Source organism: Colletotrichum abscissum (genome assembly GCF_030869225.1).
Source record: "Colletotrichum abscissum strain IMI 504890 chromosome Unknown Scaffold_29.1, whole genome shotgun sequence".
NCBI lineage: Eukaryota > Fungi > Ascomycota > Sordariomycetes > Glomerellales > Glomerellaceae > Colletotrichum > Colletotrichum abscissum.
Genome location: NW_026850198.1, coordinates 548,360 through 575,627, shown reverse-complemented (window position 1 = coordinate 575,627; position 27,268 = coordinate 548,360). Strand labels below are relative to the sequence as shown.

Genomic DNA, 27,268 nt, shown 5'->3' with positions numbered 1-27,268 from the left:
CGGACTTGTCTCCAGAAACTCAGAGACAACCCACAGTTTCTGGGGCTCAGCGGGTGTCACTAAGCGGCCTCGACTGGACCTAAGCCTGGAATTCCCCTGGCCCGTTTGATCCACTCAAGCTTCCTCTAGCACGAGCTGTCCCCGCCGTCCGAATGTGATTGTGTAGAAAGCCGGCCGAGCCATCGCAAGACTTCAAATCGTCTTCCAGGGTTGGAGGATGGAAGGCCAAGATGAAGTGGAAGGAGTGGATATGGCATGGCTTGTGGTGGGCCAGTTGCATAGTGCCTGTCAAAGATTTCCCCAACAAACATGAGGTAAGGTGGTAAGGTACCCCATCTGTAAGGCCAGTTGTGGAAGCCGATTCGAGGTAACTGAGCAGGAGCCTGTCAAGGTCGGGAGATGCGCAGCCAGTGAAAGCCACGCCTAGAGTATCTTCATTTCCAGGGCCTGGAAAAACTTCGTGTTGACCACCTTGATCTATTGCAGGAGCATAATGGGGCCGAGGGGCATGCGACATAAATCGTTGACGTCCGTTAATAAGAAATGATTGCCGTCCTGATGTGTCCGTACGGAGTAAGAGTATGTACACGAATAAGCAGCGAGAAGCCGTCACTGATGATCGGTAACCCCTGAGAGGAGCTTCAGCCTTCGAGCTTCAACTACCTCCTAGACTCGAGGAGGGATGCTCAGCACAATGACGTCCGGCTGAAAACCAACAATTCCTCGGCTGAACCGTCCGGCCGGGAACTATCCGTACCGCTTGCGCGATTGTGTTTGGGGCGCCGCAGTGGCGGTTGAGGCGAATGATGTTTTTGGTTTTGGTGTCGTTGTGGTAAAGTAAGAATCCGCGCCTACCGCGTGCGCGCGCGCCGCGAAATGCGCGATACGGCAATCTGTACTCATACAGCATGCGCTTCGCGGCATCTGTTATCCGATCGTTGCCAGTGCCTGTCCAAATCTCGGAGCCTGCCTAGTCTGTCCGGATCCTTCAAGCATGTCTTGTGATTCCGGACGGTTAGATGTCATGGGCGTCATACGTCTCGTGGTGGTGGTGGTCGCGCTGATCACTTTGGGCGCGGAGTGTGGTCCGAAGTCTCCTCCTCGCCCACCGCATTCCCGTTACGTGTGACGGCGCCGGGCCTGAGAGGAAATAAAGTACGGATACGTCCACTTTCCCACCCCGTCTGAGAGTAGGCAAAGTCTCTCTCACAGACCATTGACAGGTCCAACCTTGGTGCCAACGCATCTCGGACTGTGACATGATCCTCACCTAAGCAACTCAATGTGAGCAACGGGCGAGCTAGTTGTCGCCTTGCTGCATCGCACGTTCAGTCACTAAACCCTTCCCTGGATATCTTGCGAGCGCCTCAGGCTCAGGCCTTGTGCCGGGTCGTCCTACGTTCTCGCCTAGCGCTGGGCTTCATGGCTTTCTGGCTTTCTGCCCTTCCAACAACCAGCCAAGCCAAGCCTCCCTTCATCCATATTCCTTTGCTTCATTCGTCGATCTCTAATCTTGCCCTGGCCCCCAATCATCTTCTTCGGCAGGCTGTCTCACCCCTAGGGCGTGCCCGTAGAGAGACGTCCTTGTTCCAGACAGATTCATCGTTCGGATTCAGTTGCTGCCCAGGTGGGGTGGATGGGAAAGTTTGATCGATCCCTTCCCTTCACTTTCGACATAACTCACCGGAGCGTGAGCGTGTACCATATGACAAGCCGGTCTTGTTGGTTGATTGATACTTGGTAAAGACGGGAAGAACAATAGCCGCATCCCACGCGTGACAAGCCCCTGAGCCTCCGAGAGAGGTAGGTCGCAGGGTGTCCATCGCAGGTTCCAGGGAGCGCATGGTTGCAAGAGGCTATAATACGGTTTGGACGGCATGTTCCATCTCTCGTCCCATACTCTGCGACGATCAATCCAAGGTCCACATCCATTCTTCCCTTTTATCCGCCGAGAGCTTTTGCGACGAATTCTCGCGCTTCTTCGGGCTCCAGATTTGCCCCGCGATAAAGGCTGTGCATGCAGGCAAAGTCAGTATGCTAATTTCGGCCTCAACTGTTTCTGTCTCTAGAGAGCGCTGGCCACTGCGAGCTTCTAGTCCGACTATCCGGCACCGCCTAGAGCACCAAGACGATTCATTTCGTTTCAGCGGCTATTGTCCGCCGGTGGGATGGGTACCTATTTGGTTGATTCTGTGGACGGACGGGGTTCCGTGACCGTCTGGCTGTTCCCGAGGAAAAATAAGGTAGGTCGGCTCCGTACATTAGCTGACCTTTGTTAAGACAGATCGTGGGATTGTGTGAAGGGCCCGATCTGGTCTCTGGCAATCGATATTTCTCCGAGCCTTCCAAAGCGCGTCTGATTTCGGTGGCACCAATGGCCACCAATAGATGCCAAAGTTGCGGATTAGTGATTAGTTGGAAATAGGAGTCTCGACCGCGCTGCTGAGAGCCTGAGACAATTTTGTCGCTGCCGGATCGGCCAGAGCTGCTTTTTCCTGCGAAGCGGGACAAGGAACACGGCTTCCAAGATCTTGGCCAGACCTCGTTCAGTGTTATCTCTCCAGCACCACCAGTTGGCCAGCCGGCTTCAAGGGACGTGTGCCGTTGACGAAGGGGCATCCTTGTGCTGCACGAGGTAATACCTCGAAAACAGCAAGGCCTTGAAACTGGCCAGCACGACATATCGGGTCGTAATAAAGTAAGTCCCCACGAAAGCCCCTTCAGATTCAGTGTTAGTGGGGTCCAGATGCGGTCCGTTGTGGTGGGAAGCTCGCAAGTCGGCTCCGAGCAATTCTCCTAGAGTCCTAGGAGGGACTCGGGGGGGCGTGGTGCACTGGCGCGCACCGAGACAGCCGACGAATCCAACAAACGGTGTTGCAAGTCGACGAATGGACCGTCAAATCTCGAACCTTGGGTGTGCCGCAAGTTCGGTTCCGGCATCGGGTTCGTATATTGTATTTGTGCAGTGCTAGTTCGAAACGCGTTGGGGAGGGGATGTAATTCCAGGATCCGGCTTTGGGCCAATGGGCAAGCTTTGGAACGATCGCAGCGCGGCCCTGACTTTGCGGGCGTCTAAGCAGTGCCAGACTGCCAGTGTGAGTGAGCAGAGGATTCGACCCGCAACTCGGCCGAACAGGCTTTATTGGAGCTGCTGCAACTATTATGCAGGTCGTACTCCGTATGTATGTGTTGGCAGCGGAACGAGGCGAAGTGAAAGCCGGAATAGAGCATCTGAGATCATGGATGGGCGTGCAGTAGGTTCCGTCAACGTCAAAGAACGGAATAAAGCATCTCTCATACGACAATTACCGCGAACAGCTTCGTGTCGGTGCAACAAATGTGGTACGTACCTTTCAGTCAGTTCCCCATGTCAAACTGTGCGAAGGGACGAGCGAACGGTTTGAGCGGGCGAGAGGAAGGCATTGCGTGTTGCGGCGCAACAACAGACACAACGGAAGAGAAGAGTTCGGGATTGGAAGAACGAGAACTACGATGTAGGTACTCCATACTGTGGTGAGGTAAGGTGAGTTAGGGCTCCCCGAATGACGATCGACCAACAGACCCCCGGACGGGACAGCAGATCATCAGTCGAGTTTGGTGACAGAAGGTTTGGTTCCCGCGGTGCTGGCCTTTTTGACGCAAAGCTTCACGATGTGGCGAGGTTGTCAGCCTCGGCTCAGGCTTGCCGAAATCGAGGAAGACCTGGCTTGGATGTCTGTAGGTCATGTCTGAAGTAAGAGCAGATGTGATGTGGTTGGTGGGAGCGGGATCTCGAAGACATCGGACGAGGATTCGGAGGCAGAAGTGACGGTAGCATTGTAAGAAGCAACGGCGAAGCCGCGAAGCTGATACTCGGACCAGCATGCTTGGGCTTGCAGCTGACGACGTCTCTCGAGTCTCGAGGCTCGAATTCCGAGTACTGTGTATGCGTATGCGTATCTGTACTCTGTGGGCTGGACACAATGAAGGGCAGCAAAGCAGGCTGGTGGGCAGCGTGCTGGGTGCTTGCTACCGACGCCCGTTGAGGCTGCATGTATCAGGTTGACAAACTAGGGAAGTAATTGACAGTCTTCAGGAGCTCGAGTGCTCATTGAGCTGATTGGCAGGGTAATCTGGAGAATTGTTCTGGAACTTGAAGGGGTCCCTTGCAGCGGAGGGCATCTTGGCGAGGTCGCCAGTCGAGACAGGCAAGCCGCAATTGTAGTGGTACGGAGTAGGTCGAGTCGAGGCGAGTGTCTTGTATAATTGCTTTTGGTGATGCTAGGTCCAGTGCGTTTGACATAGAAAGCCGCAAGAGAGTGGAACGATGGCAATGACGTGTGGATCTCGATGAAGGGGATTCAGTGTCATTTCCGAGTTGGCAAAGTGTTGTCTCCGTAACTAAGGTAAGGTTCCTTGCGGAGTAATTATTCGTACGAATAGTACGGACATGGAGGAAATTGAGGGAAGCCATTGGAATTCGGGGAGCCTCTCTGCCGATGCTGTGGGAAGGCACAGAACGACTTGGACCTTCCATTTGGAAAGTGGTCCACCTCATTCACCTCGGGCAGGGGCCGGCCGGAGACAATTCCGTCGCACAAGGCAGGTAGTTGCAAGCCGCAGTGCGCACTTGCTGCAGAGGCACAGAACTGAGATGGGAAAGAAAGAAAATAAGCACCTTCCATTGGGAAAGCAAGGAGCAGCTCGCCTAGATCCCAAGTGAGACTGGCGTTCTCGCTTAGCACTTTGAGGTGTCTACAGTGAGGTTAGCGCCACGGGAGCCCCGAACGTCTGGCGCTGACAGAGCATCGAGCCGGTTTTAGCGCACTTGAAGCTACCGCACTCAAGTGTCTTAGTGGTACAACCTACAGTCTGATTGGACAAGCGCCGGGAATAAGGTAAGCTTCAACACAGGTCAGACACCCAACCTCCGTCGGTTAATTCCAGGCAACGAACGACATGATGGGAAAGTATCCCCGCCGACGAATTTTGGCCAGTTGGTACCAGGGCATTTTGACATTCCCGGTCCCTTCCATTCCATCCCCCAAGTTTCTGCCTGCACCTCCAAGTTCCAGGCTTCCAGCCCCCTCTCAGATGGAACCTGACCGTTCCGCGTCAATTCATCCTCCATGACGGGGGAGTAAGGTAGCCGTACGGATCCAACACCTTTAGCAGTTCTGCGCTTACTGTGCCGCTCGCATACACAACAAGATTAGACTCATCACTACCTTACCTTACCTTGGAAAGACAATACACACTAGGTATCTCTTCCAGTCTCCGTCCCTTCCGACGTTACCTTATCTCAAGACCTTAAGCTCGTCGTCTGCTCGAACCCCGGCCTCGCGCCGTTTGAACTACAATCTACAGGCCTCCCCCCGGTCTCTCGAGCGGTAATGGACAAATCGTAGAGCTGTATCCATACCTTACTTTTCTCCTTCTAGGGGAGGGTTACTTTCGCGTAGATATCCGTTTCGCGGAACAACCTCAACCACCTCACCACCAATCCAAGGCCCCTCGTCTTCAAGCTCCCAGCCCCTCGTTTGCTCGCTCATTCGCGCGCAATCATCAAGTGCTCTAGTCAAACGTACTTCGGGTCATGTTGTCGTCGTCGTCGCTGCTGTCGTCATCATCTTCTTCATCGTCGTTGTCGTTGCCATCTGATGTCAATGCCCATGGTTCGTGCTTTGACTCCGCGGCGCAAGGAGACAAGGCTCTTCGCAAGCTTTGCTTCTAAGTAAACCAATTTCAACTCTGCCAGTCACGCCACCTGCATTCACACAACCTCTCCATCTCGGCACATCGAGCCGAGTTGCCGTCCGAGTCGCGAATCTTGGATACGATCAGACAACACGGCGGCGCCATGGTTCAACAAGCGCAATCCGATTCTCAACCTCAGCGTCGATCAGCTGCCGCCGACATGTCCATTGCCAACAACACCAGCGCGAGATCCCAACACCCATCAAAGAGCCCAGCGCCACCTCACGATGAGGCTCAGGTCGCCAAGATTCCTCACTTCCTCCCTCACGAGCGCGTCTTTCCCATACAGATAGGCAATGAGCTGTTTAAGCTCTCCGGCGCATCCATTTCATCCGATGGTACGTTCCTGAATCCCTGCCATGCCCACTTCTCTCAGTCCCGTCTTTGTGTAATGCGAACTCGCCGTCCGGCGTTGCGCCGCGATCCACCGCGATCCGCGCCAGGCGCCCAAGACAAAACACCATGCTGACCCTCCGTCTCTGTCTTCAGCGCCGTCGTACTTCTCTCAGTACTTTTACTGCCAGGTCAAAAAGGCACAAGAAACCGGCGAGGACCTCTCCAATGCCATCCGCACCTTGTACATCGACCGCGATCCCCAGACCTTTGCCGACATCTCCCTCCACCTCCAAGGCTATCATGTCAAACCCCGAGACGGCACGCACTTTGTGCGACTTTTTGCCGACGCCCAATTCTATAGCTGTGCGTGCTTGCTGGATTCAAGTCCTCGGCGTTTACGACTAACACAGCTCTGGCAGTGCCCAAGTTGATATCACAGCTCTATGAGGAGTCAATATTCATCTCCATCGGCCACCGCGAGTTTCAGATCCCCCGCGATATCTTCACCGACCCAGGCAATTCGCCAAACTTCTTCTCCCTCGGCTTCGCAGTCTTCTTCTCGAACCCCGAAGACCTGTTCCCCGGTCTTGACCGCGAAGGCCTCCTCCGCCCGCCTTCCATCCTACCGCCGTCCGTCCCGAACCGCTCCGCCGATACCTTTGCCGAGATCCTACACCTGCTACGCGGATACCCCGTAACGATCCGCAACGAGTCGCACCGCGCCGAGCTACTACGAGACTGCCGCTACTTCAATTTCAAAGGCCTGGAGCAGAAACTCATCCCCCACCACATCAGTCATAACCAGAGCCGCCGGCGCGAGGAAATCCTCCTACGCCTCGAAGACATACTAAAAAGCGGCATCAGCGTCGCCGCAGACGTCTCGGCCTCCCCCGCCGACCACCTCTCCGGTTGGGTAAACTACGCCCGTCCCTACGTCGACGACCGCGCGGCGGAGCTGGTCCTCGAAATCGGCGGCGAGAGCACCCGCCTCCACTTCCACCACAGCTCCGGCTCCGTCCGCGCCGAGTTCTTCAAGGACACCCGCGCCCGCGTGGCGCGCCTCTTCGAGGTCGTGGCCACCAAGCTCAACCTCCCGCCGACGACGCAACCCCTAGGCCTCCTCATGGCCTCGGGCGGCGCCGGCAGCCAGCCCCCGACACCGGGACACACCCCGCTCAGCGAGGACCTCGTGCGCGTGTCCATCGACAGCGACACCTCCATCACCCTCGACGGCAGACCACACACCCTAGACTTTGAAGACCTACAGCCTACCACCGCCAACAACAACAACCCCATGTCCGCGGCCTCGAGCACAGCCGAATCACCAACAGCAACGACAGCGTTCCAGCCCAACTCGCGCAAGCGGAGACGGGTCGACTCTCACGGCTTCGCGACGGCCGCAGGCCAGGGTCAAGCGGCGCTCGCGGCCGAGGAGTGGGTAGTTCGGACGGGCCAATGGAGGCTCAAGATTCAGGGTTCGCGCGGCGGAAAGAGCTCCGTCGAGTGCGTGCTCGTCGCCGTCAAGCTCGACGCATATAGCTCGGAGAATGCAAGAAATGCAACCAGGGGGTTCCTGAACGGATGATAGGGGGGACTGCCTGCTTTAGACGGACACCACCAATATGGGTTCGAACCGCTTTTCTCCCCCGCCTTCCGGCGTTGAATCTTTTCACAATCGTTCGATATAGGTCGCAAAGCTGGGATATCCAATGATGTTTGAGGAGTTGTTTGGGATCCTTGTTTTTTTTTTGTGTTCCCAGGGGGGCGGGCGGAAAAGCGATGGGAAGTGGATATACTATACTACCTTCTTGCATGACGTTACGACTTTTTTTTTTCTTTTATTTCTTTGCTATACTTTATGCTACCTATACCATCACCAACTATCAACAACGTCGAAAAAAGTAGGGGGAGCATTTTCGAGGCGAGAGACATTTCAAGAGAGAAAGGGGGTTAGAGGGGGGGGTTCAAAGACTGCATCACTCCCGTACTTGCTGCAAAAGTCTAGCTAGAGAGAAATTTTGAATATCGTCTTGGTTCAAACACCTGCTCCATCGGTATGTAGGAAAGGATCTCTGCTCCGTGACATAGTTTTTCGAAGCCTCATTAGACCTCTTGCCTTATATCCCCGCGCAAAAGAAGAAAAGTAGTCGGACAATGAACCAACGGCACCTACTGCAAAGTCGTGAAAACATCAAAACACCATTCTCAACATAGAGCTCTTCAAAATTTTCGATAAAACAAAATTCTCTACGATACCGGGTTTCGAACGCGCCGATATCCTCGCTCTCGGGGATGCATTCTTGTCTCATCACCGTTCATCCAAACTCCACGCTGAGTTGTTGCGAAATATCAAATATCATTCCAAGCAGGGCCTCTTCAAATACAAACGAAGCAAAAACCTTGTATGATCCCACCGCCAAAATCTCTACTCTGAGCATCCTCACATCTCACCACATGTTCACCCAAACTACCCGCAAAAAAAAGTCTCAAACACTAAATCACCTTCCACCTAAACCTCCACGTCTACATAATCCCATACTCGCAATCAAGAGGTACTTGATTATAAACCAGCCGTAGAAAACGAAGCGAAAAAACAAAAGGCTGAGCCGACCTATATGTGTTTCATCACCATATATAGCCGGTATAGCCCTCACAGTTCGGAATCATACCGTTCGACCATAACGGCTTTCACGGCTGACAGGTCACGGAACCGAATCACGGGAGAGTGCTGGACCTGGGTGGGCTATATACCTTAACCTTGCTTGAACGAGAAACGCCTCCGTTCCATCGGGGTTACGAGGTAAAGTGTATGGCAGTGGGCCATTTTCATGGCGACCCGGACTGGGGACCAGCAACATTGTCAAGTTTGTCAAGACAGGTGGGTCGAGGGCGAGGCGTTGGCCAGGTCTGACGGGTGCGGTAGAGAGAAAAAGACACAATAGTTTGACTGGCTGAAGTTGGGGTGCCAGATCTCGGTGATGACATGATGGTGGGAGATTTGAAGAAGAGAATGGAGTAGAACAAGGTCAAGGGCCTCAATTAAGTATCGAAATAAGGCAAGGCAGCAGCAAAAAAACAACAATAAGCAATACTATCATCAATCCAGCCAACCCCCCTCCTCATTTTCATCGTCATACAAGAAACCAGAAAAAAGACAAGAATGCTAACCCGCCCCCGGTGGTATGTACTGTGTCGTCAAGGTTGGGAAATCCAAACTCCTCGTCATAAAGAGGGGGTCAACAGGAAAAAACACAAGGAGGCCGTTTCTCCGTTTACCCTCCCCATTTTGTCCAAGAACGCCGCGACCATGCTGCAGACGACATGTACCGGTCAGAGAGGAAAGGATGAGATGAAAAACAGGCCGGATGAATGAACAAAAACTCCTCTCCAAAATAGAACTCCTGGAAGCTCCCGCGCTTTCCCAATGGACCACCGTAAACGCCCTGCTTTTTGTGCACAAGTCTGATTTTTCATACATCTGTCAACCATCCAAACGAGCCACGTGAGAGAGAGTCCCGGGTGAGCTTCCATAGGCGATGTCGCATGCCCTCGTTATGCCACTGAACTGTCTGTGGATTGACCGGGCTGTCAGAATCTACCGGTGGTGATTCAATGTCCTCGAGGGGCATGTTCAGCTTCACTCTGCGGTCAATGGTGGACGAGGCCGCCTCGAACCGAAAGGGACTCTATGCCTTGGCCTTGGGAACCGTCTGACCGGCGGGGGCGCTAACATCTCGCCGCTCGCCGGCGCCCTCAATCATCTTCTTGCGGGGTGTCGCAGTGCCTTGGGCGATGGACTTGGCGCGTCCGCGACGTTCGCGGATACGAGCCAGGGCCTCCTCGCGGGTCATGGTCGGGGTCATGGCGGGGTTATTGATATCGAAGGACATTTGGCAGTCACCGCCAGAAGGTGTACGCGCACGCTCGAACCGAGGCTGTGGTCGAGGCTTATCGTCGCGGACGGGGACGGTTGTCGTCGTGGTCTTGGTGTAGAAAGCTGCGGAGGTGTGGGGTCGAAGTGTATCATCGAGCGATGGCGAGGGGCCCCTTGAGGAGCGGGATGCCGGGCGTTCCTCAGTGTCGGGCATGGTGGGGATGGAAGGGAGAGGTGCGGTGTGGACTTCACCGTGGGCACCACCGTGGGGTGCATTGAGAAGTGATGCCAGAGACATACGTTCTTGCGCAAGAACAGCAAAGTCTGGGGGTTCGAGGGAGGGCGTCCGCGAGTATCTCTCCGGAGCGTCGTGTGGTGTAGGAGGTTCGTTGGGGGACTCCTCACTTGACTCGTTCACTCGTCTTCCTCGTTCTTCCAGTGCCTCGATCTCGTCGGCTTCTTGCTGTGAAACAGTTCGGAAAATACCCTCGCGGGCACAGAAGATGGTGCTTCTCCTCTCTTCCTTGGATCTCCTGTGCGCAGCTGGCTTCTTGAAGGGAGCGTCTTCGACTGGCGGGCTCAATGATGCCCTCAATGACGGAGACGATTCCCTACCTCCACGGAGGAGAACCAGATCGCTGGCATCGGCAATCTCAGCTGGCGGCATCAGTCTGCGCTTGGGTGACAAGATGCTCGCTCTGTTTGAAGCCAGGCTTTGCCTCGGAGAGACGAGGCTTCTTCTCCTGTGAGACTTGGCGCATGGGCAGCAACGCAATTCGCACTCTGCCTGAAGGAAATCGACGAGCTCCTGAGCACGATCTGCACGTTGACGCTCCCATGACACCTGGAGTGACAGCTCCTCGATCTCCCCTTCGCTGGCGGCGGATGAGATGATGTCGACTGTGGAGAGAGAGAAGCGCGGTCCCTTCTTCTTTGGCGAGGCAAACTCGTCGTCGGGCGCGGCGTTGGCCGTCTTGGGCAGGGGGATACGGCCTTCGGCGGCGATACGGGCGACCTCTTCCTCCTTGGCGAGGGTCTTGTAGACGTCGCGTTCCTGTTCGAGCATCTTGATGCGCTCGAGAGCCTCGCCGAGTTCCTGCTCCATGCCTACCATCTGGTAGCGAGCTTGGAAAGCTTCTTCCTCGCGGGCCTTGTTGCGCAACTTCTCGGCGTCGAGGTTGTCGGAGGCGAGGCGCCAGCCTTCGCGAGAAGCCTTTAGTTCTTCTTGGAGCTTGATGATTTGGGACTCGTTCTTGAATGTCTTTTTGCGTGCGAGCTTGATTTCCTTCTCCCATGCTGCTTTCGTGTGTGCGTAGGTTTCCTTTGCGCGACCGTATTGTTCCTGGAGGAGACATTAGTATGAATGGGTTGCATCACCCCGGAAATGTAGCAGATGAGCGTACCATGACGGTTTCGAGACGCTCGCTCACGCGCTGCTCTCGCTCTTTGCCCTTTTCCAGCTGCACGCGCAAGACCTTGGACTCGTCCTTGTACCTGCGCAGCTCGGTCTCGGCCTCCTCGCGACCCAGCATGGCGCGCTTGAGGGCGGCATCAGCGGTCTTGCGCTCGAGAGTCTTGGACTGCATGGCGAGATTGTTGAACTGGGAGATCTTCTCGTGGACGGAGCTATCTCGACCTCCAGGACTACTGCGAGGTGAGGTAAATAGGTTACGAGCTTGTTGGGTTTTGTTGGCCCGGTCTGGGGTCATTGGGCTCAATGGGCCGCCCGGTGAGGACGGTGGTTCGGCGCTGTCGGCCATGGCGGTGATGGCGTTTCTGTGATTATCGCGGCGAGGTATCTGTCATGCAGGTTGCGTGATTGATGGAGAAGTTGTGCGTTGAGGGTTTGTCTACTTGGAGGGGGTGGTGCTCGAAGACGTCTTGCATGTGTCGCGGCGTGCGAGGATGACGATGATGGCGTTTGGAGTTGAGAAGAAACCCTTAAGGGAGGTGGTATGGATCATGTAGGGTAAGGTAGGTCGACAGCAATAGAAGCCAAAAGTAAAGGTGTATGTAGCTGATTCCCAGTCCAGGTTGAATTGAGGTGTGGGTTGGGGCAGCAAGAACAGGTGGGCGGCTGTTTACAGTGCGGGCGCTGGAGTTGCTGCAGGTGGGTTGTCTGGGTGACGCGGCGGATTGGTCTAGCGAAATGGCTCATTTGGCCATGGGATTGGCTGAGGGTCGAGTGACATGTGTAATCAGCTCCACTTTTGGGCGAAGAACCGAAAGAGAAAAAAAAAGACGTTTGGCCTAAAGAATGATTTCGACGTCGGGCAGCTGCTCAATGCGGTAAGTCACTCGGTATAACGATCTTTGTATTTATGGAAGGGTTCTTGGGCTGATATAAAACAACTTAGGGGATATGTGCATGAAGATACCCAAGCTATGGTAAAGGTAGGTAGGTACCTTGGGGAAGGTGCAAGAGGAGGGAAAGAAGGGATGGCGATGGATTAAATGGCTTTCTTCCCTCATCCTCTCCCTGGATCCTTCTAGCTCAAACACTTGCACGGAATACTACGGTACACTATGCATGGAGTAATGTATGGGTTAAGCTCCCGGTCCAGAGATGGAGGGTTTCTGCTTGTTGCATCTGAAGATTCCCCAACCTGCATTGTGTCGCACAAGTGGATGCCCACTATCCGTACCAGTGCCTTGCCTTTTGATCGTTCTGACCAGGGTCACAGCTTCTGGAAGCTCTACCCGTATCCGTAAGGTACTCTGTATCTGTGCCTTCCAATAATGTACTAAACCTCATCTATGAGATAAGCAGCCACGCATGAACACAGCTTGAGGCTTTGCTCTTTCCCATTAATTGACCTTTCCCTAAGCTACGTACTCCGTAACCTCAAATGCTTCCGTAAGCAGATCTAAGGCTCTAACCTATCCTGGAGAGCTGCCACCGGCTGCCACTTTATGTGTAACTGCTGCGTCTCCAGGGAATCCTCCTGCATTCTTGCCAGTTTTGCCAGAGTCTCCAAAAAGCGGCAAAGTGTCTTCCAATGCTTCTCTACATCAGGCCCAAGGGTCCCCAACTTGTCAAAAAAAGAAGAGACCCAGAAAAGGGGGACTCCCATCGGATGGCTTGGATCCGCAGCGACCTATCACAGGCCGTCTAAAAGTCACCTTTTTGTGTCTTGCTCGCTCTCGGCCTCCACCTCATCGCCGTCCCGTTCGCGCCGTAACGTATTAGCCCATTCCATTGCCAGGTTCCGGCGGGGTGTGGAATAAATCTGTCCGCGTACGGATACATACTCCGTACATTTCCATCTTTTTATATCTAGAATCGTGTCCCTTGGGTTCTGTCTGGCTACATAGACAACGTGACATTTGCACCGCTACGTGTAGCTTCTCAAAGTAGTGCAACGACGTCGATCACCGAAAGTAGCTTCCCCGGCAGTGAGACTTTCCGAACTGGCAACCTTACCTCGAGCTATCCTGCCAGCTACACACCTCACTTCACCTCTCCTCGCCTCTCCACAGACACACCAACAGGCACATACACACAATGGCCGACGACGCAGCAAACGTGCGGCAACGCAAGCGCGTCGAGGAAGTCGACTCGGACGGCAACGCCATCGACTCGGACGCACCGCCTGTCACCACAGCAGACAAGAAGAAGAAGAGCAAAAAGTCCAAGAAAGAGTCTGTGTACACGGACGAGTACAGCCCCTACCTCGACATCCTCCGCCTCCTCAGCTTCTTCTTCCTCGCCTCGTGCGCCCTGAGCTATCTCCAGAGCGGCGGCGAGAGCTTCTTCTGGGGCCAGAAGAATAAGCCCTGGTACATGAGGCCCGACTACTGGAAGGCCAAATGGGTGCGTGACCAAACAACCCCTTCTCTCTCCCCGTCCCATTATTCCCCCAATTCCAGAGGAGTCAACCGAATCGAACGAAAGCTAACCATACCACTTCACAAACAGAACGGCCCCCTCTACCTGACCCCCGAAGAACTCCTCCAATACGACGGCTCCGACCCGACAAAGCCAATCTACCTCGCCATCAACCACACAATCTTTGACGTCTCCGCCAACCCGCGCATCTACGGCCCCGGCGGCTCCTACAACGTCTTCGCCGGCCGCGACGCCTCCCGCGGCTTCGTCACGGGCTGCTTCGTCGAGGACCGCACCCCCGACATGCGCGGCGTCGAAGACATGTTCTTACCCTTGGACGACCCCGAAATCGACCGCCACTGGTCGTACGCCGACATGCAGGCCCTCCAGGCGGAAGAGCGCGCGGCCGCGCAGCAAAAAGTGCACGATGCGCTGAAGCACTGGGTCGATTTCTTTAGCAAGAGCGACAAGTATGGCGAGGTGGGCAAGGTCAAGAGGGAGGAAGGGTGGTTGGAGAAGGAGAAGAGACGGCCGCTTTGTGAGCAGGCGCAGAAGGGCCGGGTGAAGAGGGTTGTTCCTGGACAGGAGACGAACTAAGGCCGCCTGGACCGATGTTCTACCGGCGGTGTCCGTACCGGGATTCGGTGTTTGTGTTGTAAAGATGATTCACTGTAGTATACTAAGGAGGGAGAGAAAGAAAGAAAAACGCTGTAGGTCGTATAACATGAAGCGGCGGACCTTTCGCGATGTTCGACGTTCGCTCTGCATTTTACGTTGCGTGTGACATGTATGTAAAGAACTGATCTTGGACAAAGTAGCTGATCTGGAGACACACAGTTCGAATCTGCTTGGTAGTTTCGTCAGTAATCTCCTTGCTCGAAATTCGCACTTTTATAGCTGCTGATTCGAGGTATGTTTCGCTCGTAGACAAAAGCGCATCAGCTAATGCCACCATGTTTTCTTGATCAGTCCCGGTCGCTAGTTGTACGAAGGAATGGGGTGCTTGTAGAGACTTGAAGGCTCTCAACTCGGGTCTTCCCGAGTGCAGAAAAACCAAAAGACGCGAATATGGATGTTGAGGACCAGAACGATGCACATGCAGTTCGGCTATAGCAGATGCTGATGGACACACAAAGTCGCTGAGAAACGCAAGGGGTGAGACGACGATTATTCACTGCCTTGAGAACACGTCGTGTCAAGATGATGGTAGCCGCTTACCTGTCTCTAGTAATACTCGGAATGTGTACCTAGGACATACTAAGCCAAACGCTCATCTCGACGTCAGAGAATGAGGAACTTGATTTGATTCTCAAGCACCAAGCTGATTCCGAGTGTCCGCTGTTATAGTGTCACGTTTCCGAGAACTGGTATAAAGAGAAACAGAAGTCTGAGCATTCCAAGTGCTTGACGAAACGTGAATGTACCGGAATCAACGAGAACTCGATTTAGATGTCATAGCAGATAGTATAAGATCACGCCGTTTTTCCAGCACGGATTCCTCATGTACTCTTGAAGAGCCCCGTCTAGTCTCGTTTCGTTTTTTTGTCTCTTCATACAAAATATGCCACCCCTGAGTAAAAAAAGGAAAAGTGAATGGTATTAAGTTCATCATCACAAAAAATGTTTGTTTACACCCGTAGTAGTAGCCCAGTAGTAGTAGTTCCAGAAACCAAACTCCTGGCCCGTACCCTCTCTCTCCATAACCCCCTCCCCCCTTAAATCGATCCCGAAAAAGCACACAAACGAGGTACTAAACCTCTTACATGAGCAAGAAGGCAGCGCCAAGAGCGAGCAAGAAGGTGCCGGGTGCGCTGAGGGAGACGGCGCCGGCAGTGGGGGGAGACGACGGGGTGGCAGAGGAGCCGCCGCCGCTGTTGGAGCCGCCATTGCCGGAACCGGAGCCACCGTTGCCGGAGCCGCTGCCGGCACCACCAGTGGGGGAAGCGGAGCCGCCGCCGTTGGAGCCTCCGGCCGCGCCACCGCCGGGGATCTGGGCCTGGGCAACGTTCTTTGCGGCCTTTGCGTAGTTCTCAATGGAACGGGTTGCGTTTGCCTTGGTACTGTTTTGGAGGGTAAGAGGTTAGCATAAATGTGTCATTCCCGAGTTTGCTTGTGGTTTAGGGGTGTGGCGTGGAAGGGAGGTTGAGGGTGGTGTTCATGCGTCTGGTGTCATCGTCTGAAAGCTGAAACAGGGTGCAGCCACCAAACAACACACGCCAACCAGGGGAATACCGAAACTAGTGGAAATGCAGCGCAAAGCGCAATTAAGGAGTAAACTCACTTCTCGTTGATGACCATAACCATGCCGTTCTGGCAGTGCTTGCCCTGGGAGCAGTAGAGCCACATGGGCGTGGTGGAGTTGACCATGACGGTGAAGACGGGGATCTGGCCCTTGGCGGCGGAGGCGGCGACGGGCTGGTAGCCAGAGTAGACGCCCTTTGCCGAGGTGTTGACGTTGGAGATGGGGATGCACGGGTTGTCAAAGGTGGACTGGACGACGGAGTGGTTGCCGCCGCGGAACTGGAACTGGACCATTGAGCCGACGGGCGCGTTGATCTTCTCGGGGAAGAACTTGAGCGTGTTGTTCGTCGAGGCGACGGAGACGACCTGGACGTCGACGGCTGTGTGGAATTTGCGTGTTAGTCGACTGTCCTGCTGTCCTGTGCCATGCCTCTCTCTCATTCTCTCTCTCTCTCTTCTCGGTTCCTCGCGTGAAAGCTTACCCGAAGCGACAGCGGCTAGAGCCGAAACAACCATAGCTGAGATATGCATCTTGAATTTCGAGTTTTCTTAAGAATCCGAGAAAATAGTGTCGTGAATAGGTGGTTGTCGAAAAGACGGAGTCGAGAGAGTGACTACTAAAAAGTTGGAGATATTCGAAGAAATTGGCGACTCGCGCTCTTGGTAGGACTAGCCTCTGGAAGAAGTTGAACAAAATTAAACGTAAACGGAAGAATAAGAAAAGAGAAGCAAATAGGAAATCCCGCCTCGAAGAAGTTGTCAATGATGGAAATTCTAAAAGAAGAAGGGAACTCGAAAGGGAGGGGGGTGCGAGGGAACGGCATGAATTTAAGCAACCTTCGGGATCGTCCCAAGAATTTGTGTCGCACGTCTCGACGACGAGATGCCAGAACAAGGGACCCTCAGACCCCTGCTCGGGCGGCCTTCCTAGCCTCAAGGTGGTGCCTGGGGTTGTCGTCTTGCATCTGAACAACCGTGACAACCAGAATGATGCCCACCCCCGACGGCGCGACATCAGTTGTGTACAGCCGACAGGGGGGTAAGGCGACAAGGCGAAGGGATGAGGCATGGGTGGGCAGGGCCTCTGGAACGTGTGGTAGTGCTGCACTGGGGGTCGAGTGGTGGAGGCGAGGACTTGAAGCGAGGCGAAGGGGACCATTGGCAGCATCGTGTGTGCGATTTGCCATTGCGAGGAGGTAGGAAAAAGCCAGGGGTGTGTGAGGGAGGCTGATGCAGCAGTGGTTGAAACACGTTTTGACCATCACAGCCGGGCCATGGGTATGAGAGCCTTACCCTGCATACCCGCCGTACTATGTATGTCTCTTGTCTGCTCAAATTGTGTGCATAGGGACCTGAGGATAGGTCAATGATGGGCTTGTTGAGTGCAGCCCAGGACAAGCAGAAACACATCAAGACCCGACCTTGCAGGAGATTGCCTGTCTTCTCTGGTATTGGGAGATAGAGAGAGGAAAAGCCTTGCTTTGCACTTGCTTGCTGCTCTCTGTCGCCGTCGGTGGATTCTTTTCTCAATGCTTGGCAGACTGGACATGCAGGTCAATCTGGCTTATACCACCCAGCAGTAGCTAATAAGATGGATTTGCCGCAAGGTGCCGTGTAGGGAGCCCTTGTTACCCGTCGTCAGACTTGTCAGAAGCGTGGATGGATGATGGATCATGGAGCAAGTAGTACGGGGAAACCCCAAGCCAAGACGCGCGGAAGGATAAGAGTCCAGTAAGGATTGGTGGAAGCCGTTCTAGCCGATCCTTCTCCTCCTCCGACATCTTTCATGGAAAGAAATGAAGGGATCTGGATACGTTGATCCGAAGGGTACGCAGCATGGTTGGAGTTGCTTAGACCTTGGACTAAGATACGCGTAGTCGTAGTTGCGGATGGATCGTTGGGCGCACTACGCCACGCCACGCCACGCCATGCCGCGGCATGGTCAACGTCAACTGATGATTGACGGGCCGGGGATGAGACCAAAGGAGACAACCTGAGGGCTGAGAGAGAGCGAGAGACAGGAAAAGACGGCAATTGGGTTTCGTCAACGCCAGGGCGGTCTATGCCTTAGCACGTAGACACCCGACCTATTTGCGGTTGGCGGCATTCAACGCCCATGCTCTGGTATGCTTCACGATGTGGTGGGTTGTAACGTCAAAGTCGTCAGATTTGGGACCAGACCGATCTTGACAGCATGAGCAAGGCCAGACAAGACAAGAAAAGAACAGCAGGTGTAACGGCAGTTCGTCCGCCTCTAGTCCTGTGACCTGTTGGGAAGAAAAGTCATCTCATCAAGACATCAGCCCGTTCTGCCCGTCAAACCACAAGCCACGACTCTAGCGCACTCGCATTCAAGGAAAACTCACACACCTACCACCCAACATGTCAGACGAGAGAGTGTGTGTGTGAGAGAGTGTGTCTGTGGCGTGTGGTTGTGTGTATGAAGACTGGACTGTGAAGCAACGGTCACATTTTCGTCTATCCGTATCCGTGCCTGCAGCCTGACGTCCGCAACGAGTCTCGATTGATCGATGATTGATGAGAGCCTGGAGAGGAATGGTGAACCCCGGCGGCGGTACGGCGCAACTCTGCAACGAGACCAAGACAAGCCAGCATCCTCGAGGCCCCACGCCCCCCGGTTGATGGAGGAGGGGATAGCCCTAGACTACTGGCTGAGGGTCAGGAAGCAGAAAAAAGTTGAGACTGACGAGGAGGAGCACGGGGAGAGAGTACGGAGTGGTCTGGCTGTACGGAGAAGTGTAGCGCGTGTCAAAAGCGACTTGACCTTGTTCAAGTTGTCGGACGACGTCGAAGCCGAAATAAGGTTGAGGCCCTCTGCACGGTCCACCCGACACACTCAAGTATCTCCGTACCTATGTATCCCCGTACCCTCCAGCGCTCTACTCCCCATTTTATTCGACTCAACGTCATTCTGATTGGTTGAAAGACCCGGCTGGTCGCCAAAAGAGGCTGGCGCTCGGATGTGCTTCACCTTCTCCTTCAGCCCTCTGACACTTTCGCGACGTACCCTGTTTCATCCACTCCGTTCCTCGACGTTTCCCCCAGGAACTACCCATTTCATTCTTGCCCTTTCTTCACCTCTCCTCCGTGTTCGCTTCCATCTTCATGGATCTACTGCGTAAATTACACAGACAGACAGGCACCATCATGGATTGTTCTCCATCAAAGGATCATAATGGTAAATGGTTAATGGATGACATGGCCTCACTAACCCTTCCCGTCCGTCCTCCGTCCTCGTCCCGGACCACATTGCGTCCCAGCCTCTCTGTCTCTCTTGAGTCTTAGCACCGCTCAATTATGCGCCAGTCTGCCCGTTGCCGTGACGTCGTCCCTTCTGCCCTGGCCAAATTAATTGCCCAACCGTCTCACCCTCTCCCTGGTCTCCAGTATCCGCCAGTCTGGGGCTCTAAAAAGAATTGTCCGATTCCCAGATGAAGCGCCCACCAAAAGCAAACAAAACGATCCATGCCCCCGGCTCGCCTTGGCCTCGTCAAGTCTGCTCAAGACTCCAGCTAGTAGACTAGTCAACCCGTCCCGATGTACCGCCGTTGCTTGTCACACTTGTTGACTACTTCCCAAGTGCTCATCCCATCGTCCAATCAGGTCTGTGAGCCTCAAGCCAAACGATCAAGGCACACACAACCCTCGACTCGCCTAGCAGCAAGAAGTGTTACTATCCCAGTCCTGCCACAGTTGCGGCCATCCCTCGGTCGTCACAGAAGATACGCCCCCAAAAGCCCAAAACGGAGACATTGGCGTCTGATGTTTTTGCCTGCCATCTCTCTCGTTCCATTTCCTCCCATCTTCTCTGAGAAGAACGTGCCCGCGGCCAACGAGTTACGAAGAATCTCTTCAACCCGTGGGGAAAAAGGAAAAAAAAGAAGAAAGGAAAGCATCCCCTGACTCGCACTGTCACTCAAACAACGGCGATACTGCCCTGAGTAGTAGCAGCAACCGCGGCAAAAGATTATTCTTGGCCAAAGGTACGCAAGATTCGCTTTCCCAAGATCTGACATCCCGGTCATCCGACCACACACATGCCTACATACACAGCGAATACCGCATTTCCTTCATTCCCAAATCGAGCATGTCTTCATGCCCCTCCCTACCTTTGCCACGCCCATAACGGCTTCTCCGATCTTTTGAGTCTTGGCTATCTCGTGACTCTCAGGCTCGCACCTGACTTGCAATTTTTACCTGGCCTTACTCATCGCAGCCCGCGGTTCGCGGTCCGCGGTAACTAGGAAGAACATGGCTTTCCGGGGATCTTCACCTGCATAATCTTTGTTCTTCATTGCTACTCCCCACGTGCCCTCCCAGACCCCAGCCGACGGCCTCTCTCCATCCGCTATTTCACCTATCCGCGGAGATCATTCAGTCGCGTCCTGCCATGATGTGCCCTCCGGCTTCAAAACTCAAAGCCTGGCCATCAAAAAGATTCCAGGGGAGGCCTCACGGAAAGACATGGCCTCTCCTGGAGGCCATCGGTCCCTAGGACCATATAGCCACCCTTCTGATATACCTCACAAGGGTCCCTCTTTCGCCCGCCGTCCAGCCGGATAGCACGTTTCGTCGTCTAGACGACTGTGACGATTCCCTCCCTTGACAAGTTGACGTAACCAGTCGGGGTGACTACTCAACCGTCTCGAGCCAGAAGAAACGAAACACTTCCTGGCCCTGGCATCGATCAATGGTGAAATCGAAAAATCATCAGCCCCCAACTCAATGACACTCTACTTCGTACGGCTCTCCCCTCTACACTCATCTCACTCTCACACTCCGCTCTCGCGAGTTCATAGATGTCTAATAATAGTCAATGGCCTTTGGGGGCAGAAAAAGTCAGAGTCCGCTTCGTTCGTTATTGTCGAGAGTTCAACCCATTAATGGAGTGACAGGCTATTCTCGCTTTATTCAGAAACCATAACCAGTGTTTGAACTGATCTTTTTTTTCTCCCCTAGTCTCTCTCTCTCTCTCTTCTGGCGTCATCCCATCTTTCCCCCGTCTCCCAGAAAAAGAAAAACTCTCCTTTCCAATGCACCGCCGCCGCTCCTACCCTAGATCCAATACCAACACCAGACTGTCAACGGTCGTCTCCTCTTCCCTCCCACATTCTCTCTCATCCCTCACACACACCTCGACAGGCCAAGCAAGGCCAGCCCAGACAAACAAACAGACTTTTTTCCACAATGAGTCCAGGGCTAACCTGTGTCAAGCACCCATCGCCAAGAATTTTCAACTACTCATGTTTCGCGAGACAAGGTTGAAAAAAAAAAGGCACCGAGTCTGCGTGATTGATGGCAAAGAAGGAAGATTGGGCCAAACCTTTCTTCAACACGCACGACCCTCTCTCCCACCAGAGTCCGACTCGCCTTCTCCGAACATTTGCTCGCATTCACAATGGACGGTATAGCCTTTTTGCCCTTACACCCACCGGCTACATCCTAGTGGGAAAGAAGGTATCAGGAAGGACAGATCCGATCGCGAAGGCGGGTACTTTCTTTTTTTTTTTTTCTCCCCAAGATACTATTCGCTTTGGTTCTGCCAAGGACCGGAGAAAAGTTGTCAATTCCTCTGAGACTAATTCTTCTGAGACTCTTCACCCGAGTCTCCGGCCACTTGGCAACTGATCGAACGACCCCAAGTCGGCATGTCTTGAGAATCTCATTGAGAAGCCAGTCTTGGCGATCAGCGCCGTTAAACTGTATGAGCCAGTGCTTTTGGTATCAACTAAACCAGGAAACTAAGGTCACGCGCGATTTCCCAACACACAACAAGTCGTCGGGTCAAATGGCGCCTTCATGCGTCGAGCGGGTAGCCAGCTTTTTTTTTTTCTTTTTTTTCTCTTTTTTTCTTTTCTTTTCTTTTTTTTTTTTTTTTTTGATTGGAAGCGGAACAGAACCCAAGAACAACTTTTACCTCTCCATCTCATATTTATCGTGCTTCAACTCGAGGGTTGTGACAACTCGGGTTTGGCTTTTACAACACGAGGCCAAGACATGTGTCCAAGAGCGTTAACATCATACGAACACCAAGACCAGAGTCGTCGCGAAGTGAACATCAAATAATGGTTGCTGACGAATTTGAGCGCCCGTATCGACACACCTTTTTTTTTTTTGTGAATATGATATATGCGCCTGACTACCCACAATGATTGACTACCGACTATCAAGTCCAGGTACTCTGATACTTGTCCTTGAGGTTAGAGTCAGCTTCATTAACTGGAAAGGCAACTGTACTAGCCACAAGCCACGTTCCACGACCGTCCAGTTCAAGATCCTTCGTGAAAGACGAGACATCATTGGTTTTCCATAACGTCGAAAGCAGATCAGCGGCCCGCCTCATGCAACTAGTTTCAACCCCAGACCAGTTGCCTCAGATCGTAAGAATGCGGCTCTCCAGCTGTCACGCCGTTCTTTAGAAACACCTGTCTCTTGGACATTTGTTTGGGAGGAGACTTCAACCCCAGGGAAAGAGAGAACAGAGGTTCCAGGTTCCAGATTCCAGATTCCAGAGTCGAACGAACAATGGCCTCAAGTCCACTGTGTGTCAGCGTAGCGTTTCGTCCGAAGGCCCCCCCCCCCTCCCCACCAGACATAAAGAGCCTCATCCTCGAACAACGAAATGGTGCAATTTTAGCCGATGGTCAGGCACGACGGGTAAGAGAGACCATGTTAGAGAAGCGATTACTCTCAGACTTTTCTTCCATTTCTGTTCGTCTGGGTCGCATACCCCCCCTTCCACTCGCCCCTGGACAGACCATCCCACTCCAGGGCCTTTGACATCTCTGGCGTCTAGCCTGTTGTTTCGTCTGAACCTCGCCCCAGTTACAATGTTGAGGCAACAAAGAATTTCGAATGGCAGTTGACTACCGTTCGTGCTTGGTTTTACCGCTGTGATAGCTTTCCCGGTTTTTTCGGCATTTTTATCCGCTTTCCCTTGATCGACCGGGCTGCGGTAGTAACACATCATGGTTCCGCCGCGCACAAGCAGGCCGGTCCAGACACTCATTATTCTGTTCATGCGTCAGGCAAGGACAGATGCGCCTGGTGTCAGGATGACTGTGTTTCCTAGTCTCCCTTTGCATCGTAGCAAACACATGTCTGATCATCGCAGCATGTGCTGAGCTCCACTTCATCGACCGGAGCAAAAGCGTTGCCGTCCCGACAGACTGTATCAACCTCTCGCGGCTTTGCAGAAATCAGTGGGAAAGACCTCTTCCCATCTTCTCCACGGACATGACCGCCGCAAGGCTGATGAAGAAACGAAGATCACGACGTTGTGTTGTGCAGATCCGACAATAATGCTATGGGATTCGGTCGACAATGACACCGATCTCCACACTTCATTTCCGAGCCATGACATGTTTGGGTCATGCTGATCTGACCCTTCGCTTATGGTCTACTTTGTGGTCGACAAGCACCTCGAGATATCCAGAGCGGCAGCGTTCTTTATCGAGGGAAACATATGAGGTAGTGTCGAGCTGAGAGCTTCGTCGCCGCAAGTTATCTTCCAGTCAAGAGCTGAGGCCAACAGTCTTTCAAGCCCGGCCGACCAACATTTCTCGTCCTTCGAAGGCTGTTGTGTAGTGTGAGAGAGGGGTATCGCTCATCATGTCGTCGTGTCTATAGCTTTGACTCTCAGGCTAGAAGTCCATGAGTAGCTGAGGTGCAATTTTTTCCAAATCCTCAACCTATCATCACCCAGTCAGTCAACAAGTTCCCTCTTTAAACGTAGCAACATAAGAAATCCAAGAGCCACTAACCTCAAGAAAGCCACCAGGCCTCTCATGCACACACCGCGCGATCGCCTCTCTCACAAAGATATCCATATACTTTCCCGCCGCTAAATTCGCGTCCTTGCTGAGCCTCGTGTCGTCCTTTTCAAAGAACTCGTGCAGCAGCCGCGTCAGCAGCTCGGGAGGTATAGTATTGTCTGGACCTTCGTCCCCAGCCTCTTCGTCTTGTTCCTCCTCTTCTTCTGCTTCGTCTTCCTCCTCTGCATCGTCGGGGGCTTCCCGCCGGCCCCGCGATGCTGGTGCGTCGCTGTCGGAGAGTTCGAAAGGTCCCGACTTCTTACGTGCCGGCTGCTGCGTAGCCTTGCGCTTGGCGCCCGCGGCTGGCTGCTGGGTTTTACCAGGGCGGCCGCGCTTCGCTGGTTCTGCTGCTTGTCTGGGCATTTTGGTCCTTGATCTGTTCGGCTGCTGGGTGTTGCTTCAGGACTGGTGGTATGCTCGCATCGAGGTAGCAAATAGTCGCTAGACCGAGGTGGTGGCGTCAGATCAGTAGTACTGCGTGTGTCGAATACAGCAACAGAGATTCCACGTGTCGACGGCGTGATAGCCCACTTCTCCAAGTAAACGCAGGGTGTCAGATGTCAGAGGTGCATCTGCTGAACGGCGAGATTGGACCTGACCTGGGAATCAGGCGATCAGGGCGGGGAGCACGTGGGGGAATATTTAGAGCTTGGAGCGGGACGCGACTGGCACTGTCACTGCGGAGTGCAGGCGCGTCTGGGCGGACTAGCGACAAAAGCTCCATTGGCCAATCAGAGCACCGCGAACAACGACCAGGCAGTATTGTTATAATCATTGATTTGCATCGAATTATTGGTACGATGTCACAAAAGTCAATGGGAAAACATTCGTAGAATCAAAGAAATCTTCCTATTGTACCGCGGAAGTCTATCGTCATGCAATACCAAGGAAAATCCACCCCAGGATCGACCAGAAGCCGGTAAAGTCCAGCGAGGACAGGTGTTGCGTGAACGAGTGCAATCGAGAATTGCTTTAGTGTACAAATTACAGTGGATTAGGTAGCAAGCAAAGCTCTTCAGGTCATGTAAGAGAACGCCTTGCCGATGCCAGTCTAAACCACGAAGGACTGGCCGATCCAGGCGTGCCACGTCTTGTGGTGCCTGCATCCAAAGCCCCTCCGCAACATCCATCTTCCCCATTTTGTCAACCGATTCCTCATCTGATCCTAACCAGTAACGAATCCCCACAGCCCGGGTATTCGCCAACTGCCCAACCCGCCACGTGAAGAGTTTATACACGAAGAAGTGTCAAAGGCATTTAGCCAGAGCCACCCTTGAAGGCCTTGCCGAAGAGCAGGACCTGAAGCTGGTCGTAGATGGACAGGACACCAGCACCGGCAACACCACGGAGAATGTTGGCACCGGCACCCTTGAAGAGTGACTTAACACCCTCCTTGGCGATGATCTGCTTGCCAGCGTCGAAAGAAGACTTGTACTTGACGGCCTCACCAGAGGTCATCATCATGCGACGACGAATGGTGTCAAGGGGGTAAGAGGCGATACCGGCACCAGTGGTGACGAGCCATCCAAGGGCGAAAGAGGCAAGGAAGTTGTTGGCGAGGTTACCGGTAAGGACGACGGGCTTGATGGAATCGTACATGCCGAAGTACAGACCACGGTAGACGACGATACCAGCAACGGAGGGCATGAAACCACGGTAGAGACCGGCAATACCGTCAGAGGCGAGGGTCTTGCGGTAGACGTCAACGAGACCGTTGAACTGGCGCTCACCACCCTTCTTGGCGGACTTGGCGTCGTTGGCAAGGCGGGTACGGGCGTAGTCGAGGGAGTAGACGAAGAGCAGGGAAGTGGCACCGGCAGCACCACCGGAGGCCAGGTTACCAGCCATCCACCAGGCGTATCCGTCACGCTCCTTCTTGAAGCCGAACATCTGCTTGAACTTGTCGCGGAAAGCGAAGTTCAGGGCCTGGGTAGGGAAGTAACGGATGACGTTGGCAGTGTTACCACGCCACAGGGACATGACACCCTCATCGGCGGCGGTACGGCGGAAGCAGTCGGCGATACCGTCGTACTTGCGGTCAAGACGACCCTGCTTAAGCATCTCATCCTGGGAGGCTGTTAGATGCGGTCCGATTGACAATATACTAGCAGCGTAGATGGCCGAGGTCACGTGTCATCTTGGATGACTTTTCGACCGGGGTGACCCGGTCCGACCTTGGCCGGCTAGCTGTCCAAATCGATTGAGCAGCCATGTTTACTAACCTGGTTTTGGATGAGAAGCTTGATACGCTCAATGGGAGCGGCGGCAGTCTTGGAGACAGCGGCGGAGACACCTCCCACTGTAGGAAGCTGTTAGTGATTGTTCATTGTTGTTATTGCGGTACCGGGATCAGCTCGCCGAGGTCGGAAAACTGATCTATGACAAGTGCCGATATCGAAATGGGTTGTGCAACGTACTAAGGAAGTCGGCCACGAAGGGCTGTGAGATTGGAGTTAGCAAATTGATTCATCCTGAAATTGATAGGTATCCGAAGGCAGGTCAAGGTAGACCAGCTCCAGCGACGTTGTTCGTTCCATCAGCGACGATAAGCTGTACAGCAAACCATTGTCGCGTCAAATCCTGTCCATCAGATTGAGACTCGCAATGTCTCGATGGAATCCAAAGCTGGATGCTATGGCCATTGATGGGAGACCGATGATGGAAGGAAGCGACGTCGCCGGTGAGGTGCATTTTTTCCCGCAGCCTCGGATAACAATGAAGGGAAGAATGAGTAGTAGCTTACCGGCATGCCCAGGACCTTCTGCTTTTCGACAGGAACAGACATCTTGGCTGTGGGTTTCTTCTCAAAAGATCAACCTCAGAGAAAAGAATGAGCGGAGATGGACGGAGGAGTAGAAGGGGATGAGAAGACGGAAGAGCGAGTCGAGAGAATTTAAGTGCTCCGACGGCAGCAGGTTTGAGGGAGGGAAAAAAAAATTCCTGCAGGGTGGCCGAAGAAGGAACAGCTTTTGAGCGAATCTTTCCGGGCCGCGCTAAGAAAGGAGCACCGACCACCCCAGGCCGGGCTCAGGGTGCGTGAGAAGTGGACAAGAGCGGGTCCCTCCTTCTCCTTCTCTTTGCTGGCCCTCCAGACTTGGTAGGGAAAGTGCACTTGGTGGCTCTGGTGCAGGTGTCCTCTTTCCCTTCCATGGGTGGGCACTGGGCAGGCGCGGGTGGAGTCGCCCCCTTCCGCTGCTCCAACCCCAAACTCCACTGTGGGAAGGTGCAGGCCAGCAGCAAAGGCGAAGTTTTTCTTTGGCCCGGCAACTCAGGCCAAATCTAGTGGCCTCAGGCCGAAGCGCTAGTTTGCCATGGAATTGAGATACCGGTTCACCCCGAGATTTGCACGGGGACTCCGCGGCCAATGTTTCTTGCCTACGCTTGTCGTCGGGAAGCTGGACGGCAGCATCGCCCGCC

General features: G+C 53.8%; 7 protein-coding genes across 7 annotated transcripts; 2 read left to right on the top strand and 5 right to left on the bottom strand.

The window, feature by feature from the left end:
- Positions 1-1,910: 1,910 nt before the first annotated feature.
- CABS01_11074 (uncharacterized protein) lies at positions 1,911-2,619 on the bottom strand (the record flags this gene model as incomplete). The annotated part of the gene is made up of 2 exons (XM_060544429.1): positions 1,911-2,011; positions 2,271-2,619. 2 exons carry the CDS (start codon positions 2,617-2,619, stop codon positions 1,911-1,913), a joined length of 450 nt encoding a protein of 149 aa, XP_060398705.1.
- Positions 2,620-5,839: 3,220 nt separating this feature from the next.
- Positions 5,840-7,657, top strand: CABS01_11073 (BTB/POZ domain-containing protein; the record flags this gene model as incomplete). Its single annotated transcript, XM_060544428.1, has 3 exons — positions 5,840-6,074; positions 6,226-6,435; positions 6,492-7,657. 3 exons carry the CDS (start codon positions 5,840-5,842, stop codon positions 7,655-7,657), a joined length of 1,611 nt encoding a protein of 536 aa, XP_060398704.1.
- Positions 7,658-9,758: 2,101 nt separating this feature from the next.
- CABS01_11072 (uncharacterized protein) lies at positions 9,759-11,706 on the bottom strand (the record flags this gene model as incomplete). The annotated part of the gene is made up of 2 exons (XM_060544427.1): positions 9,759-11,288; positions 11,350-11,706. 2 exons carry the CDS (start codon positions 11,704-11,706, stop codon positions 9,759-9,761), a joined length of 1,887 nt encoding a protein of 628 aa, XP_060398703.1.
- Positions 11,707-13,451: 1,745 nt separating this feature from the next.
- CABS01_11071 (cytochrome b5-like Heme/Steroid binding domain-containing protein) lies at positions 13,452-14,372 on the top strand (the record flags this gene model as incomplete). The annotated part of the gene is made up of 2 exons (XM_060544426.1): positions 13,452-13,760; positions 13,866-14,372. 2 exons carry the CDS (start codon positions 13,452-13,454, stop codon positions 14,370-14,372), a joined length of 816 nt encoding a protein of 271 aa, XP_060398702.1.
- A 1,162-nt stretch (positions 14,373-15,534) lies between these two features.
- Positions 15,535-16,547, bottom strand: CABS01_11070 (extracellular serine-rich protein; the record flags this gene model as incomplete). Its single annotated transcript, XM_060544425.1, has 3 exons — positions 15,535-15,835; positions 16,057-16,396; positions 16,499-16,547. The coding sequence occupies 3 exons, from the start codon at positions 16,545-16,547 to the stop codon at positions 15,535-15,537; spliced, it is 690 nt and encodes a 229-aa protein (XP_060398701.1).
- Positions 16,548-23,680: 7,133 nt separating this feature from the next.
- Positions 23,681-24,214, bottom strand: CABS01_11069 (uncharacterized protein; the record flags this gene model as incomplete). The annotated part of the gene is made up of 2 exons (XM_060544424.1): positions 23,681-23,728; positions 23,801-24,214. 2 exons carry the CDS (start codon positions 24,212-24,214, stop codon positions 23,681-23,683), a joined length of 462 nt encoding a protein of 153 aa, XP_060398700.1.
- An 894-nt stretch (positions 24,215-25,108) lies between these two features.
- Positions 25,109-26,636, bottom strand: CABS01_11068 (ADP,ATP carrier protein; the record flags this gene model as incomplete). Its single annotated transcript, XM_060544423.1, has 4 exons — positions 25,109-25,918; positions 26,074-26,150; positions 26,269-26,290; positions 26,595-26,636. 4 exons carry the CDS (start codon positions 26,634-26,636, stop codon positions 25,109-25,111), a joined length of 951 nt encoding a protein of 316 aa, XP_060398699.1.
- Positions 26,637-27,268: the final 632 nt, after the last annotated feature.